The sequence below is a fragment of the Stenella coeruleoalba genome (assembly GCF_951394435.1).
Source record: "Stenella coeruleoalba genome assembly, chromosome: 2".
Taxonomy (NCBI): domain Eukaryota; kingdom Metazoa; phylum Chordata; class Mammalia; order Artiodactyla; family Delphinidae; genus Stenella; species Stenella coeruleoalba.
The window spans coordinates 181,545,120-181,564,320 of NC_137147.1; the positions used below are offsets into that span (position 1 = coordinate 181,545,120).

Sequence of the window (19,201 nt, forward strand, 5' to 3'; positions counted from 1 at the left end):
TTATCTGATGCCCATCATTTATTCTTTCTGATTTCACTATGTCAATCCATTTCTTGAAAATCAAAATAATCAGAAACTGTTTTCCCTGAATAAGGAATTTTTTCCACCAAAACGATGTCCACATGGCCCGCCTCTGTCCTAATAGCAAATACCAAATCTAAACTGTCAGTAATAAAGGAAACTTTAGGTTAGTGCTAACCTGTTAATTTAATGGGGCCATTTTTCACAAAAATAGAGACACGCATTGCAAAATGCTGAGTATATGTCTTAGTGAAAGTGATTCAGCACAAGCAGTGTGATGACAACACCTGTGAAGGTTCATCAAGCTGTCGTCTCAGTCTCGATACCACCCTTTCTCTATTCTGTGATGCTAAGGCTGGGATAACGCCAATTACATTCTGTTTAGCCAGCTGGCTTCCTCTTAGATTCTGCCAATACCAGGCATTAGAGGAGGGATGAAAGGCAGGAGGAAGAAGCCTTGCAGTGCAGCGGGTTCCATTTTCCAGCTCTCAACCCAGAATCAGAACCAGCTTCGTCGTACCTCGCAGAGGTACCATCACCAACTGTGCAAGGCTCTTCCTCTGAGCAACTGGGTTCTGATAACCCCAACCTCTTCCTTTTGCTCCCAGCCGTCAGGGGTAATCACTATACGTTCCTTTTCCTTTCCTGTATTTGAAATTCTCTATGCTAAAATAACCGGTATGAGTCCTGTTTTCCTAATTGGACCCTAAAAACTACTCTAAAATTTTTACGAAAATCGCTGATGTCTCAATTTTCTATGGAAATGTACTATCTACACTGATTCAACAAGAGACAAATAATAATAAACCCCAAGGGTTTTCAGTACCATTAAGGTATGATGATCACCTGAGTAACAGAGGCACTGTCTGCCGGATTCAGCCTACACTTCTACAGCCTTCTAGTTGCTCTTCCTTCCTATAATGTATTTTCCGATCATGTTTTTAAAATTGCAAACATGGTACTTCACTGATTTTACCCTTTAGTAGCTCTCCACTGCCTTTACGTATAGTTCATATTCCCTGGAAAGGCAGAGAATGCTTTGTAATCCGGCCCCATTTCTCTCTGTAACCTGAGCCCCTGCCATTCTTCCACACCATCGAAATCCGTGTTCTGCAAACGTGGTGTTATTTCATATTTCTACGTCTTTGTAGGTGCTGTTCCTTTTCATGCTACACAAATTCCAACCTCTTCCACTGCGTGGGTTACAGTCAGTCTGTTGGCCAGCACACCTTCCTCTTCCAGGCTGCAGCCCCCGTCTTGAGGGCTCCCCAGCAACATTAACATGCATCATTTTAATGGTTTACTTTTCAGTCTCCACCATAGGTCCAAAAGTTCCTTTAAGATGGGCTACATTTTCTCAGTTCTATACATCAACAACCTAGCATATGCCTGGGAAATTGAAACCTTATTTTTGAATGAATGTATTAAAACTTTTGTTTGAACCTTGACTCTAAAAAGTTCAACCTGAGTAATAGTTAACTTCATTAACAATTACTTCATTTTTAGAAATACCTACAATTCCTCACTGGGTTTCATGCCTTTCAGGAGAGGGACCTCTATGTCACTAGTGTCTTGTAGAGTATGTAATACAAGTAGACACTCAATAAATTTATAGAATTTTTTTTAACAGAAGTTTATAGATTATGAAAAGAAGCAGCTCAAGTTAAGCCACAAGTTTCACAATCTAGAGTTCTGTGCATCTCAAATATCACAATGGTAAATTCTGCTCCACAGAGGAAGGCAAACAATATTATTTCTTGGTGAAACAGTACCAAGATGGCATATTTGGACCACGCTCAGTTCGAATAATAAGGCCAGCTCATTAGTTCAAGTGCATTAAGAAAAGATCAACTTTGATTTAAAAATAATTTTTTTGCAATGAATTCCAAAAACACAAAATTGGGCATGTTTATATACTTACTGCATCTGAAGTTTTGCTTGGATTACTGCTTGGATTAGAAGAATGTGAATTTGAACTATGAAGAGCACTGTGGTTGTGTGAATTTTCTTGGGGAGAGTAACTGGTCCCTTAAAAAATAAAAAGCAAAGTGAATTATAAGTCATATTTGATGTTTGCACTGGTTTCTATCATACTACAGATCACTGTATATCACTAACTCATCATTGCAAAACCTCATTTTTATCATTTCTAGCAACTTGTAGCTTTTTATAAAATAAAAGTTCTAATAAAGACACAACGTACATAGAGAAAAGGCAAAAAAGTTCAACTGACAGAGAACTAGAAGTCACAATTATCCAGTACGTTTTTGCAATTATTTTTCAACTTCTTAAACAGTTTCCACACTTGCTCTTTTAAGTTTTGCCAAATTTCAACTAAAACAGTATGAAGTTTTCAAAAAGTTAAGTTTCAGGAAAGGTGCCTGCTTTCAAGATGATGAAGATGGCATCATATCTCCTCACTACAGGACCAACTCTTCCTAAAAACTGCTTAAAAGTAATTCATGAGTTTTATGAATAATCTACACATCTCAGAGACCATCAGGGATGATGGTTTCTATTGTCTTAAGAAAAACCAAGATATAAATACCCACACTTGATTAATGATACAAAAAGGTCCACTACAAAAATCTAACTGTTAGTACTTCAATTGCATTCCATGTCTTTATTTTTCAGCATCAAGGTAACATAATTCAACTCCCCACACCCAAAAATGAGCTAGCAAGTGGTATGGAGGCTACAAGACAAGGAACAAAAACTGGAAGTGGGAAGAGCAATTTAGATGGTCCAGTGGTCCTGGAAATTAATTAGCCGTCAGACCAGAGCTGTTACGAGAAGAAATGAGTAAGAATTAACCATTTCAATCAACAGGAACAACTACAGGCCTGCCTCTGTTTCACTGGGCTTTGCTTTATTGCGCTTCAGTTACTGGGTTTCTTACAAATCGAAGGTCTGCGGCAATCTTACATCTATCAGCGCCATTTTTCCAACAGCACTGGCTCACCCCGCGTCTCTGTGTCGCAGTTTGGTAATTCTCGCGGTATTTCAAGCTTGTTCGTGTTTCTATTTGTTATAGCGATCCGTGGTGAGTGACCTTTGAGTTGCTACTGTAACTGTTCTGAAGCACCACCAACCACCTCTACTGCCCCGCCTCGGGCCACGCTCTTCCCTGAGACACAGCAATGCTGAAATGAGGCCAGTTAATAACCCTGCAATGGCCTCTCAGTGCTCAGTGACACAAAGAGTCACACGTCTCTCACTCCGAGTGAAAAGCCAGACATGGTGAAGCTCAGTGAGGAAGGCTGGTCGAAAGCCAAGACGGGAAGCAAGCTGGGCCTCTTGCACCAAACAGTTAGCTAAGCTGTGAATGCGAGAGAAAAGTTCTAGAAGGAGAATTAGAAGTGCTGCTCCAGTGAACACAAGGAAGAAAGAGCAACAGCCTTAACTGCTCATGTGGAGAAAGTTTTACTGAGCTGGACAGAAGATCAAACCAGCCACAACATTCCCCTAGGCCAAAGCCCGGTCCAAAGCAAGGCCCCAACTTCTTCAGTTCTACGAAGGCTGAGAGAGGTGAGGAAGCTGCAGAGAAAAGTCTGAAGCTAGCAGAGGTTGGCTCATGAGGCTGAAGGAAAGAAACGGTCTCCATAACATCAAAGTGCAAGGTGAAGCCACAAGTGCTGATGCAGAAGCTGCAGCAAGTCACCCAGGAGATCTAGCTAAGATCACTCATGAAGGTACCTACACTCAACAGATTTCCAATGTAGACTGAAAGAGCCTTCTGTTTCATAGAGAGAAGTCGATGCCTGGCTTCAAAGCTTCAAAGCACAGGCTGTCTCTCTCAGGGGCTAAGGCAGCTGGTGACTTGAAGTTGAAGCCAATGCTCATCTACCATCCGAAAATCCCAGGGCCCTTAAGAACTCTGTGTTAAATCTATCTACTCTGCCTGTGCTCTGTAAAAGGAACAGCAAAGCCTGGATGACAGCCCATCAGTTTATAACATGGTTTACTGAATATGTTCAGCCCACTGCTGAGACCTACTGCTAAGAAAAAAAGCTTCCTTTCAAAATATTACAGCTCACTGACAATGCACCTGGTCACCCAAGAACTCTGATGGAGATGGACAAGATTCGTGTTGTTTCCATGCCTGTTAACACAACATCTATTCTGCAGCCCATGGATCAAGGCTCACTTCAACTTCCTGTTCTTTTTTGAGAAATACATTTCATAAGGCTATAGTTGCCACAGACAGTGAGTCTTCTGACTGATCTAGGTAAAGTGAATTGAAAACCCTCTGGAAAGGATTCACCATTGTAGATGCCGTTAAGAACATTCATGATTCATGGTAAGAGGTCAAAATATCAACATTCACAGGAGTTTGGAAGAAGCTGATTCCAACCCTCACGGATGACTTTGAGGGGTTCAAGACTTCAGTGGAGGAAGGAACTGCAAACGTGGTGGAAACAGCAAGAGAACTAGAAGTGGAGCTGAAGATGTGACTGAATTACTGCAATCTCATGATAAAACCTGAATGGATGAGGAACTGCTTCTCATGGATAAGTGAAAAAAGTGGTTTCTTGAGATGGAATCTACTCCTCGTGAAGATGCTGTGAAGACTGTTTGAAATGACAACAAAGGATTTAGAATACTCAGTAAACTTAGTTGATAAAGCAGCAGCAGGGTTTGAGATCATGGATTCCAATTTTCAGAAACAGGGTTTTTTTTTTGTTTTAACATCTTTATGGGAGTATAACTGCTCTACAATGGTGTGTTAGTTTCTGCTTTATAACAAAGTGAATCAGTTATACATATACATATGTTCCCATATCCCCTCCCTCTTGCGTCTCCCTCCCACCCTCCCTATCCCACCCCTCTAGGTGGTCACAAAGCACCGAGCTGATCTCACTGTGCTATGTGGTTGCTTCCCACTAGCTATCTATTTTACATTTGGTAGTGTATGTATGTCCATGCCACTCTCTCACTTCGTCCCAGCTTACCCTTCCCGCTCCCTGTGTCCTCAAGTCCATTCTCTACGTCTGCATCTTTATTCCTGTCCTGCCCCTAGGTCCTTCAGAACCATGTTTTTTTTTTTTTTTTAAGATTCCATATATATGTGTTAGCATACAGTATTTGTTTTTCTCTTTCTTACTTCACTCTGTATGACAGACTCTAGGTCCACCCACCTCACTACAAACAACTCAATTTCATTTCTTTTCATGGCTGAGTAATATTCCACTGTATATATGTGCCACATCTTCCTTATCCATTCATCTGTCGATGGACACTTAGGTTGCTTCCATGTCCTGGCTATTGTAAATAGAGCTGCAATGAACATTGTGGTACATGACTCTTTTTGAATTATGGTTTTCTCAGGGTATATGCCCAGGAGTGGGATTGTTGGGTCACATGGTAGTTCTATTTTTAGTTTCTTAAGGAACCTCCATACTGTTCTCCACAATGGCTGTATCAGTTAGTTTACATTCCCACCAACAGTGCGAGGGTTCCCTTTTCTCGACACCCTCTCCAGCAATTACTGTTTGTAGACTTTTTGATGATGGCCATTCTGACAGGTGTGAGGTGATACCTCACTGTAGTTTTGATTTGCATTTCTCTAATGATCAGTGATGCTGAGCATCCTTCCATGTGTTTGTGGGCAGTCTGTGTATCTTCTTTGGAGAAGTGTCTACTTAGGTCTCTGCCAGGGGCTTTTTGAATAGGGACTAGATTTCACATTCTATGAAACAGATTTATCTAGAACACTTAGCAAAACTAACAACTGTAACTTAAAAAAAAGAAATGAGGAGGAAAAGGAATTTAGAAGTGGATCAAGAAGTCTCTTCCATTAAAAAGATGGGGACTTCCCTGGTGGCGCCGTGGTTAAGAATCCGCCTGCCAATGCAGGGGACACGGGTTCGATCCCTGCTCCGGGAGGATCCCACATGCTGCGGAGCAACTAAGCCCATGTGCCACAACTACTGAGCCCGCATGCCGCAGCTGCCGAAGCCTATGCACCTAGAGCCCGTGCTCCGCAATGAGAAGCCCACGCACGGCAACAAAGAGTAGCCCCTGCTCTCCGCCAACTAGAGAAAGCCTGCGCGCAGTGACAAAGATCCAACACAGCCAAAAATAAATAAATTAAATTTTTTTTAAAAAGATGAAAGTTAGGGGACGCACATAGAATATAATAAACAAGCACTATGAGCTCAGAATGAAGTAACGGCACGGCAAGAGAAAAGGCAATGACCAAGATTTAATCTTGGAAAGGACCCAAGTTACTGGGGAAACTAGAAGCAGATTCATATCCAAAAAAGCGAGTGATATGACTAAAGACAAAAGGGGGTTAAGTGCCCAGCAAAATGTAGCTGATACAAGAGAGGACATTTCCCAGCAAGACCGCTGCTTGAGATGCCTGACAGTTTCTTCATCATCTACTTACTTTTAAATTTGTCTTGCTGGATGGTATGTATTTATGTAAAACACCCTACACTTTTTTTTAATACAGTAGTCAATGAATTCTTCAATAAACACTGTAAGAATGAACACGACTGAAAGAAGAAATCAGTCAAGAATAAGCTCACGCATACAGGAAGGTTAGCACGGAAACTGAGACTGCAGTCCTCAGAAAAGCCTGCTTGCAGAGTTGGTCCCTGGCTGGCACAGTGACTCTTCAGGAGGAAGAGCTGCCACAACAGTAACTGCCAAGAGTGGCTGACCGTGGCTAAGCTGTTGTGCAGACGATATGGTTTATGCTGAACACCTGCTTTCCTACTGGGAATCCAGACTTCTGGTGAAAACTAGGCAGAGATGCCTACCTAAGAACCCAAATCCAATAGAAACCTTGGGTACTAAATCTCTAATAAGCTTTCCTGGTGGACAACATTTCACCAGTGTTGTCACAATTCGTTGCTGGAGGAATGAAGCGTCTGCTTGTGTGACTCCACTGGGGCAAGATTCTTAGAAGCTTTTTTGCACCTGGTGTCTTCCAGGTTTTGCCCCAGATGCCTTTTCCCTTTGCCGACTACATTTTGTATTCTTTCATGGTTCGTAAGTCATAGCCATGTTAATCAAGGTCCTATGACTCCTCTTAAGAGGATCACCAAACCTGGGGGGTGGCTTAAGAACCCCATCACATTCAGTTACAAAGAAAAATCAACACTCCAAATTAGACTTTAAAGAAAATCTCTGCTCTAGGGCAAAATTTGCACTTTTCAGATGTAACTCATGAATTTCTTTTTTTTAAATCAAGCTTTACAGCTGCATGCAAATAAAGAAACAGTAACATGGACTACTACAACACCATACTTATATACACTACGAGTTGAGATTTCCACGGAAATTTCCATAAATATGTTGGCAATGTTGAAGAAAAGGCCGATATTACTGACTGAAATGATCCCCAGAGTAGTTCACTGAGAAGCCCGAGTTAGATGCCCTGACATTTATTTGCATACGTTCCTGAGCAAGATGTAAGTCTATGAGATTAAAGTGCCACACAAAAGGTTTCTTAGAAGACATGATAGGGAGAGTACTCTATAAGCCTAAGATTGATTAGAAATGAAATCTATTGATCTCTCATGAGGTTAAGATACAGGAATTCACTTTAGTGTTAGTCTTCATATCCATGGAAATTCAAAAAATTGACAAGCACCCAATTAATTAAGCTCTTAATCTCTGAAGAAGTGACGTGTCTTCCACCAGCCCGATAGACATTATGGGACAGTTTTCAGGTCTACTCTCAGTGCTTTCAGAGGGCGTGACGTAACAATTAGAAACCATAAGCATCAGGGCACACCAGCATAAGACTTTATAATCAAGAGAAAAACGGCATCAGCTGTTAAGAGGAAAGTCATTTGCAGAAACAGGAGCTTTCTGAATGGGGACTAGACTCCACATTCTACGAAACAGATTTATCTAGAACACTTCGCAGAACTAACAACTGTTAACTTAAGGAAGAAGTGAGGAGGACTTCCTTCCCTGGCGGTCCAGTCGTTAGGACTCGGTGCCTTCACTGCTGAAGGCGCGGGTTCTATCCCTGGTCGGGGAACTGAGATCCCAGAAGCCACGAAGTGTGGCCAAAACAAAAGGAAAAGAAAAAAGAAGTGAGGGGCAAGAGTGAGATACAGATATTTTACTGCAAGACTAGGGATAAACTCACATTCCTAAGGAACCAAACTAAGTGAAAGGTGTTACAGGAAGCATGATAGAGCCGGCAACAGCTGTGGATCAGCGCCAGAAGCATGCACTTAGAACTGATGGCAGGGCAGCTCTGCCTCTGAGGATCAGGACCAGGATAAGCTGAACAAAGGTAACTCTCCATTTAAAAAGCTACAGTTTATATTATCTTCCAAAGCACTGGGGGGTGGGGGGAGGGAGGCATTAAAAGCACTGAGGCTTTTAATTTCTCCATGTAGTTCTTCCCAACATGAAGTAACATGCAAGCAGGAAAACAAGGTCAGAGCAATGATTACGGTTATGATTTTCTACAGCCGTACCTTAAAGTGCTACAGAACAGTGTTTCTTTGAAAACTCCTATTTTATCTTAAAAACTCACATAAACTGTTATATCCTATACCATGATGGATGGATTTGTATGTTTCAGGATAAGAAGAGAAGGGTTTTTTTTTTAAGTAGTAGTAGTAGTAGTAGTAGAATGTAGAGTCTAAAGCTGAGAGAAAGAATAAGTGATTTGAGGATGGTCACATATCCAAAGAAAAGCAGAGCCATGCATAAAACCCGAACTCAGATTTTCCATGCTAAATCCAGAGATTTACATACATGTATGCTGGTGAGAGATCATCTCATAGATGCTGTTTGGCCCAACAAAGTAATGGAAGCAAAAACTGTTTCTATGTCTGGTGCCCTAAAAAAAATTCTGCTTTCTTTACATTACCAAGAAAAAGGCTTGCTACTTTAAAGAAACAGAAATTATCTCCTTGAGAAAAGTAGAAATTGTGGCTAAGTGGGATAAAATTGGTTTTAAGCAATACACATTTAAACCAACCTTAAAAAATTAAAGTTAAGACTGATAAAGCAAGTATTCAAGACTTCTAAGAAAGGGATACTACTGAGAATTACTTGGGGTCTTGCTTTTGGGAGGGGGCAAAAGGCGGGGGGGGGCAGTTTATGTTTATCCTTGCAACTTGATCGACCTACAGGAGTGGGCAAAGTTCTCCTGTCCCGAGCTCCAACCCAAGGCAGACATGAAAAGGAGATGTGGCAACATGGCTGGATGCTAGTATCACACGAGAACACAAGGATCCAACCTGCTGGGTGTGTGGTGCAGCCACAGCCACTTAAGTCCTGTCCACGGCTACTTTTGCTCTTTTCACTGTGGCAATGACTATGTGGACTGGAAGACTAGAATTTTTACTATCCAGCCCTTTAAGAGAGTTTGCTCACGTGAAAGAACGCTCACTTCACTAATCATCAGAGAAATGAAAATCAAAACTATAATGAGATATCATCTCACACCAGTCAGAATAGCCATCATCAAAAAATCTAGAAACAATAAATGCTGGAGAGGGTGTGGAGAAAAGGGAACCCTCTTGCACTGCTGGTGGGAATGTGAATTGGTACGGCCACTATGGAGAACAGTAGGGAGGTTCCTTAAAAAACTACAAATAGAACTACCATATGACCCAGCAATCCCACTACTGGGCATATACCCTGAGAAAACCATAATTCAAAAAGAGTCATGTACCAAAATGTTCATTGCAGCCCTATTTACAATAGCCCAGAGATGGAAACAACCTAAGTGCCCATCATCGGATGAATGGATAAAGAAGATGTGGCACATATATACACTGGAATATTACTCAGCCATAAAAAGAAATGAAATTGAGCTATTTGTAATGAGGTGGATAGACCTAGCGTCTGTCATACAGAGTGAAGTAGGTCAGAAAGAGAAAGACAAATACCGTATGCTAACACATATATATGGAATTTAAGGGAAAAAAATGTCATGAAGAACCTACGGGTAAGACAGAAATAAAGACACAGACCTACTAGAGAATGGACTTGAGGATATGGGGAGGGGGAAGGGTAAGCTGGGACAAAGTGAGAGAGTGGCATGGACATATATACACTACCAAACGTAAGGTAGATAGCTAGTGGGAAGCAGCCGCATAGCACAGGGAGATCAGCTCGGTGCTCTGTGACCACCTAGAGGGGTGGGATAGGGAGGGTGGGAGGGAGGGAGACGCAAGAGGGAAGAGATATGGGGACATATGTATATGTATAACTGATTCACTTTGTTATAAAGCAGAAACTAACAAAAAATAAATAAATAAATAAAAATTTAAAAAGTTTGCTGACTCCTGGACTGGACAATATTCATCTAAGACAGATAGTTAACATAACAATGTAAGATGCTGACTTCTTCCCTGACAGAATTTTCACTATTTAAAAGGCAGAATAATCCCTCCTACTTGTCACTCTCTAAACTTCAGAAGGTAGATCTTCAGGGTGAGAAGGATATAACCTACAGTCTGAGAAAGATGGAGCCCTAAGAGAGTACTATGGGAAATGGACCCAAAAAATGTAGCAAAACTCACCTAACTCAGCAAGAAATGGGTGTTAAGCAATTAGATTGCCCTCGCATTTAGAAAAAGGGAACTTGGATATTAGGTGGCAAGTGGGAAGTATATACAATTCTATATAAACAAACAAAGCTGGGAAATGCAAGCAGCTTTTTTAAAGGTGAAACTAGTTTCCACTCTACTCAGGGGCAAAATACTATGGCATTTGTGTCCTTATTCAGAACAAGACAACCACTGGAATTCCCTACTACATCCTCAGACTTAGAAATTAAGTCTTAATGCCTTCTCCAAGAAACTGGAAAAAACACGTAAGGTACACCTATAATGATAATGAAAGATTTCAAGTACATCCACCACCCCGAACTGCTATTCAAACTAACACAAGCAGGTAGCAGGCATGACAAAGGTTCAGTAGTGGACCTCGAACTTCAGTCTATTAAACAATGTCGAATTCAAAGTTGAATCTCACAGAGACTGTGGTTCACACTATGTGAGGCGGGCCTCAAGACCTGAATTATGAATAGGCACTCCCTCTGCCAAATGGTTTTGGTGGTCCGTGTGCAGACTGCACTTTATTCCAAGTGTCCTCCTCTCATCACTTCAAACCAGAGACCACAAATATTTAAAAATAAAGGGATCTCACAAAGGATGTCATGTATCTGTAATGGGTATTTCTGCCATAACATAATAAATGTTTTCCTGAAAAACCTTAAACTCTGCAAAATTGCACACTAAAAGTTTTATGGGAAAAATAGGGTAGAAGCAAATCACTCGAAACTATGCAACTTTACCACAGCCAGAGCACTAACAAAAACCTGAACAGCACAGGCAAGCAGCTCAGCATGGCTGCAGACTGCTTCAGGGGATATTAAATTGCTGGGGTTGAGAACGTGGAAATGAAATTCTGAGCATTGAGGCTACAATCCAAATAGAGAAGAAAAGTGCAACTTGCCACAGAGAGGGAGCCACGCAAGACGAGGGGAGCAGACTTGAAATGTTCTTTAGGGGTCCTGCCTGTGCAGCTAGTTGAGGGCTTTTTCTTTCTATTTGAAGGTTATAACCTTAATTCCTACTATTTTGATTTGCACTGCCTAGAAAAAAAAAATTTCATGTATGAACCAACACACAATTTCAGTTTACACTGATGCCATTCACCAACCGCATATGAGCTAACTGGTGGTGAAAAGCAAAAGTTGTAGCTAACCAGACTTTCTCCTGGGGAGAGGGGAAACAGATAAGATGACGTGTCAACAATGGGCTGGCAACCTGACAGTCCCCTGTAGGTGAGTTACCCCCTACAGACCTGCGCCATCCAAATGACAGCCACTGGCTGACACACAGCTAGTGAGCACATGACGTGCAGCTCCTCTAAACTGAGATTTGCCATTATGTGTAAATACACAATGGATTCAGAGACTTCATACAAAAAAAGTGTAAAATAGCACATTAATACTTTTATATTACGTAATATATTGGGTTAAATAGTGTATTAGTAAAATTAATTCCAGACATTGGCTACTAGAAAATTTAAAATTGCATGCGTGGCTTGCTGGACAGCACTGCTCTAGACGAAGATGCCCACTGACACTTAGTGAGAGGCGGCCAGGGATGACTACTGTGCACAGGACATTTCTCAAAGAACTGTTGCATATCTGAAAAATCAGTTTCTAATCAGCTGAGCCCAGAGCCTGATTCTGCTTAATACAACCTGCTGAATTTTGCAGGAATGTAACTGTTGCACAAATTGTATTATACTTAGTTTTGTTTTGAACTTTTACCAAAATGTTCACCACTAAGAAAAATTTCATCACCAATAATGCCATACAATACACCTGCACTTGTATTTATTACAAAGAAATGGTATCAAGAAGACACCCTTGTTAAGAGCGTTAGGACCAAAAATAATTAAACTAGTAGAGATAAATGAAAGATAACAGCTCTCAATGACTTTCATTAATAAAGACTATTTTAAAAATAGTACTGCTGGGCTTCCCTGGTGGGGCAGTGGTTAAGAATCCACCTGCCAACGCAGGGGACACGGGTTCGAGCCGTGGTCCAGGAAGATCCCACATGCCGTGGAGCAACTAAGCCCGTGCGCCACAACTACTGAGCCCACCTGCCTAGAGCCCGTGCTCCGCGACAAGAGAAGCCGCCTCAATGAGAAGCCCACGCACTGCGACGAGGAGTAGCCCCCGCTCACCGCAGCTAGAGGAAGCCCGCGCGCAGCAACGAAGACCCAACGCAGCCAAAGATAAATAAAATAAATAAATTTATTTAAAAAAATAGTACTGCTATCCTGTATGTTTATCCCAAATGAACATGCTAAATATTTTCAGCAAGGTGATACAAACTACTTTGTGAAAATTACATTTAACATGATTTCCTTTGAAGCTGCCCGTGTCTTTCCTATTCTTACATGTGCAGGTAGCATGTATTATTCATGCTTGTCTACAGGCTAGAAACGGGACATTTACAAAATACTTGAGAAGGTGCACATGCAACAAAGAACACTGAGTTGGCTCCCTTCCTCACATCATACACAAATATTCAAAATGAATCACAGAAATTAATGTAAGAGCAAAAACTGTAAAACTCTTAAAATACAGGTGTAAAATACTGCCAAAAAAACAACGAAAAGAAAAATTAGACTTTGTCAAAATTAACAACTCTGTGCTTCAAACTCTGTGTCAATAAGAAGACAATCCACAGAATGGGAGAACACACTTGCAAATCTTATGCAAAGGGCTTTTATCTGGTTCTACCAGTAGGAACTCTCACAACTCAATAAAAAAGGAAAACCAGACTTCAGAAGAGTGAAACAGGCTTTCTTGGTGGTCCAGCAGGTAAGACCTCGCGCTTCCACATGCAGGTGGCGCAGGTTCGATCCCTGGTCAGGGGAGTTCCACATGCCACATGGTGCAGCCAAAAAAAAAAGAGTGAAACATCCCAAATTTCCCCAAAGACGCACAAATGGCCAAAAGGCACATGAAAAAATGCTCAACAACATTAGCCGTTGGGGAAATGCAAATTAAACCTGCAATGAGATACAACTTCACATCCATCAGGATAGCTACCATCAAAAAGACAGACTTGGGCTTCCCTGGTGACGCAGTGGTTGAGAGTCCGCCTGCCGATGCAGGGGACGCGGGTTCATGCCCTGGTCCGGTAGAATCCCACGTGCCGCGGGGCGGCTGGGCCCGTGAGCCGTGGCCGCTGAGCCTGAGCGTCCAGAGCCTGTGCTCCGCAACGGGAGAGGCCGCAGCAGTGAGAGGCCTGCATCCCACAAAAAAAAAAATTAAAAAAAAGAAAAAAAAAAACAGACAGGCTTAACAACTGTTGATGAGGATGTAGAGAAACTGGAACCCTCCTACACACTGCTGCTGTGAATCTAAGCACTCAGCTGCTTTGGAAAACAGTCTGGCAGTTCCTGAAAAGGTTATACATAGAGTTATCATATAACCCAGCAATTCTACCTCTAGGTACATGTCTAACAGAAATGAAAGCATGTGTCCACAAATGTTCATTGCACACTATTCAGAACAGCCAAGACACGGAAACAAACCAAATGTCCCACAAATGATTAACAAATGAATAAAACATGGTATATCTATACTATGGAGTATTATTCAACAAAAAGGAACAAGTACTGCTACATGTTATAGCATGATGAACCTTGAAAATAGTATGCTAAGTGAAATAAGCCAGTAACAAGACTACAACAAGACGCCTGAGCGTCCGGAGCCTGTGCTCCGCAACGGGAGAGGCCACAACAGTGAGAGGCCCGCGTACCGCCAAAAAAAAAATAAAAAATAGGCCAACTACAGAGACAGAAGGGAGCTGAATGGTTGCCTAGGGCCGCGGGCACGTGGGAGACGAGGAACAGTAAGAGCCACAGGGTTTCTGTTTGGGTGACAAAAACATTCTAAAACTGGCTGTGGTGGTGGCTGCACAACTGAACTCCCGTACAGTTCACTGTAAATGGGCCAACTGTACGGGACGTGAATTACACACCAATAAAAAGGTTACCAAAAAAAAAGTCTACCATATCTTACACGTGACTTTTACTTGTCTAGCTTATACAGAAGTCCGTCATCATTTCTCAAATTCTAATCCTATGAGATGTTTTCAATAAACAATCTTGCGTGGTCACGCGAACCTGGAAAAAGCTGTATATGGTACTGTCTTACGGAAAACTTAAATGTGCTTTAAAGGCTCTGAGAATTATCGTTAGTGAATAAACTTTAACCTGGGGGAGGGGGGAGGGAATTAAGTACATGATACAACGTGAACAAACCTCAAAACCACCATGCTAGGTGAAAAAAGCCAATCACAGAAGACCGCATAGTATCCATTTCTATGAAATGTCCATAGCAGGACAATCTATCAAGACAGAAAGTAGATGAGTGGTCTGGGCGTGGGCAGGGAGGGGAAGAAAATGGAGAATGTCCGCTAACAGGTACAGGAGGTTTTTTCTGGGGGGGGGGGGGGGGGGGAGGGGTGGCAGGGATTAATTGCATGGTATGTGAATTATATCTTAATTTTTAAAAATAACCTTTAAAATATTTTGCTTTTTTACAGGATGGGGAGGTTGGGTCTAACCAAGGTGAGAACCACTCATTTAGTGAAGGGCACTCAATCAGGCCGCAATCAGGCAACCTGGGCTTCAGTCAAGATTTTGCCTCTACTTTACTCAAAACTGAAGAGGTCATCGAACTTCTACAGTTACCTCCACTTGTCAAATAAGGTACCGGTTTACAGTGTGCAGGGCTGCAAAAAAGTCACAACTAAATCTGAAATGCCATACTTAGCAACGTTAACAACCTCTTTAGAGTAAGATTTTTATCCTCCTTTCTGTTAGCTCTTCATGAGGGCTGTATTAACAAAGTAACAATAGAAGTCTACAGCCTTCAAACTGCCTATGCCCTTAAGATTCAGCGCCTTATACTTCTACTTGCCTAAAAAAATTATCCACTCTCAACTCTTCAGCGATCTCAGGCACTTGGTTTGCTAACACACACAGCACACAGGCAGTGAGCACCACAGGGCTGTGCAGACTTAATCCTGGACTAGCGATCTCCTCCTCTTTACTGACTCCAGCAGAAATTCGCTGGGCTCACCGTAATATTCTAACTGCTCTCCCACTATCATTCTTATCTCCATTTCAAAACACTCTCTACAGAATAGTCAAAGTAATCTTTTAAACATGTACCTCAGATCATGACATGTGTTTTGAATTTTAATGAGTACAGAAGGAAGCCATTCACTACACTTTGGCTACACTGGCCTCTTTCAGTTCTTTGAATATATGCCCAGTTCTTTCCTACCCTAGATCCTTCATTCATTCTACCCCCTCACCGCTTACCTCCCACTCCGTCTGCCTATTTCTTCAGGTCATCCTTAGGTTTCATCTTAAATGCCAAATCCTTAGAAAAGCCCTCCCTGATCCCTCAACCTAAAAACAAGCCCCCATCACAGCACACACTGTCCTTAACAGCTATTTTTATGCAGTGTAATTAAGACTACATCTCACATTGCTCCCTATGTTTTCTTGTTTTTTAATTAGCTGACTGGCTAGCCTAAGGACAGAATGCATTCCTCTGAGAGGAAAACATAAGTTAGTATGGAAAACAACGAGCACTTTTAGTTAATTTATGAAATTATCGTAAGATTCTAAAAGGGAGAGTAGGAAACTGCAACTGAAAAACTAAGCATCCTCCCAAGCTGATGCCTTTAGAGACAGAGAAAGAGGCGCAGGTGCTGGCATGCCTCAAGGTCTCTCTCCAAGTATTTTCACCTCCTGACTAATCAACTGAGCAAGAAGTGGCAGAGTTCAACCTTGGAAGCCTCATGGTCATGGTAACCCCTCACTCCATCTATGAAAGGATGAAAAATGACCAAAGGAATCTTCAAGTATGTGCCATGTCCTAAATGTTTCATACACTTAAAACTCTCAGTTACACTAAGATAGTGAGAAACTACACAGATCTAAGAGATTTAACTGGGTACAATGAAATGGAGAATAAACTTCAGTCACGGAAAACAATAGGAGCAACTGGCATAAAAAGAGGTAAACACAGAATGGCAAGGGTTCAGAGGGCAATGAGTAAAACCAGTTTGACAGGAACATGCGGTTCCCAAATGGGATAAAAGGGAATAAAGCTAACTTAAGCTAAAGACATCAAGGGCCTTGGAAATCAAACTAAGGGGAAAAAAAAAAAAAAAGAAAACAAACAGATTTTTATCTTCTGGCCAAAGGACTATCAAAATAAATAATTAAAAACCTATTTTTTGCTTTTGAGGTTCTTTTTTTTTTTTGGTGCTTTTGAACAGTACTGGGTGCATCATGAAAAAAGCAGATTAAAAGTAGGCATCTCTAAGGGTAACATAAAAGACTAAAGAAGAGGTTTAAGAGGATTCTTTCTAGAGAAATGGTTATCTAATATTCTCCCCCCAACTTCAAGCCACAAAATTTCTTGCTTACATGGCTGGCTGCTCATCCTTCAGGTGTCAATTCACAAGCTGCCCCTAAAAAAGCCCTTCCCTGACCACCTCCTACACCTGCCTCCCTCTCTCCTGACATTACCATTTTCAAATCATAATTCATTTCCTTTACAGCACACATCTCAGTATGAGATCATCCTGTTCATCTACCTTAGATCATGTCTCTTCCCCTAGGAGGGAAGCTCCCTGAGCACAGAGAGCCTTGCCTGTCATGCCACGCTATAAACCCTGCATGTAGTTACAACGGTGCTTGAGTTTCTCAACAGACTCTAAAATAGACACATGAATGGAAGCCCAATACCACAACAGGAGCCGCTCTTCCTGCAATGGTGGTAGTGGGGGATTAAGGACAATAATTAGCCCAGTCACATTCTTGGAACCTCTGGGCTCCATACAGTATCATTTAAAAAGAAATGACAGGGCTTCCCTGGTGGCACAGGGGTTGGGAGTCCGCCTGCCAATGCAGGGGACACGGGTTCGTGCCCCGGTCCGGGAAGATCCCACATGCCGCGGAGCAGCTGGGCCCGTGAGCCATGGCCGCTGAGCCTGTGCGTCCAGAGCCTGTGCTCTGCATCAGGAGAGGCCACAACAGTAAGGGGCCCGCGTACCGCAAAAAAAAAAAAAAAAAAAAAAAAGAAAAAAAGAAATGACATAGATAATCTCCAGAGATTAGCTGTCGAAAGGCTAGGTAGTAGTAACAAGTTCTATGTATCATAAGCAGGTATATAAACTTCACCTGTTAAATATAAATAACATGACACAGCAAAGAGTTCTAACAAGACACTCATGACCTGAAACACCCACTGAAATTGAAAATTACTCTCGACTTCCCTGGTGGCACAGTGGTTAAGAACCCGCCTGCCAATGCAGGGGACACCAGTTCGAGCCCTGGTCTGGGAAGATCCCACATGCCACGGAGCAGCTAAGCCCGTGTGCCACAGCTACTGAGCCTGCGCTCTAGAGCCCACGAGCCACAACTACTGAGCCCGTGAGCCACAACTACTGAAGCCCACGTGCCTAGAGCCCATGTTCCGCAACAAGAGGAGCCACCGCAATGAGAAGCCCGCACCCCACAATGAGGAGCAGCCCCCGCTCACCGCAACTAGAGAAAGCACAGCAACGAAGACTCAATGCAGCCAAAAAAATAAACTAAGATGACTGAAACAGAGCCTTAGGCTTTAAAAAAAAAAACTTACCCTCCATTCTATTACCTGTACAACATAATACAAACTGGAAAAGCGCTTTTCCCAAAATTTTAAGGTATATGAAAGAAAAAAGGCAGCATATTCCAGCAGAGTTACCTCAAGGAAAACAGTAAGTTTCCTCTTACAGATAAGACACTTTGAATACTGCTCTTGTGTGTCCCTTAACAGAGACATATGCAAACAAACAGCATTTACTCCATCTGTTTTTGCTGGGTAGTCATCCTGCTTTGGATCAAGACAGGCCTGCAGTTTGGGATAAGGTACTGGTGAACGAACACTGGACACTGTGTACCTAGGTGTGCTCCAACTGTGAAATGGTGTCTGTTAAAGGGGAGAGTCAACACTGCCATACCACCTAAACCAGTTTTATAAACATTTAAGTGACATATGCAAAACACTATGAAGTATTTTAAAAATAAAAACAGAAGCTCAGAATAAGGGGGAAGAGAAGCTGCAACAGATAGATGACATTTGCTGATAATGTTTAACCTACATATTGATTTGATGACAACACGCTTTGCACAAAGAATATTATTTCATTATCTCTTCGCTCTCCCTTCAGTCCCAATCTTCCGGTTCCTCACCCCCCTCCCTGTCCAATCACAGCTCTAGCCAGACTTAGATTATATAGATTTATTGAGGAGCTGTTTCAAACTTTCAAGGAAAAAGTATATAATCTGTTCCAGAATCAGACTCAATCATAAAATTAACCAACTGGAAAATCCTGGCAAACATTAACAAGAATTGCAGAGCAATAGCAGAGCAACAGTTGAATATTCAAAGTCTTGCATGAATATACACATTGAATGTTAACTTCTTAAAATATGCTGTCAACAGATAATGAAGAGCATTTGATAAATTTCAAAGCATTAAACAACTAACTGTAGAAATAGCTGGATGTCTCCTTAATATGAAAAAGCGTCTAATGATCTTTACATAATGATCATCTTATCACCAGGCAATACCTTTTTAATACCAAGA

At 41.8% G+C, this 19,201-nt stretch overlaps 1 protein-coding gene across 4 annotated transcripts in view; it reads right to left on the minus strand.

Moving 5' to 3' along the window:
• WAC (WW domain containing adaptor with coiled-coil) overlaps positions 1–19,201 on the minus strand; it is an 84,898-nt gene that overhangs the window by 35,405 nt on the left and 30,292 nt on the right. For all 4 annotated transcript variants that reach the window (XM_079912453.1, XM_079912454.1, XM_079912452.1 and 1 more), the window contains one exon: positions 1,943–2,049. In XM_079912453.1, coding sequence (XP_079768579.1) covers positions 1,943–2,049 — 107 coding nt within the window. The remainder of the gene's footprint in view (positions 1–1,942; positions 2,050–19,201) is intronic.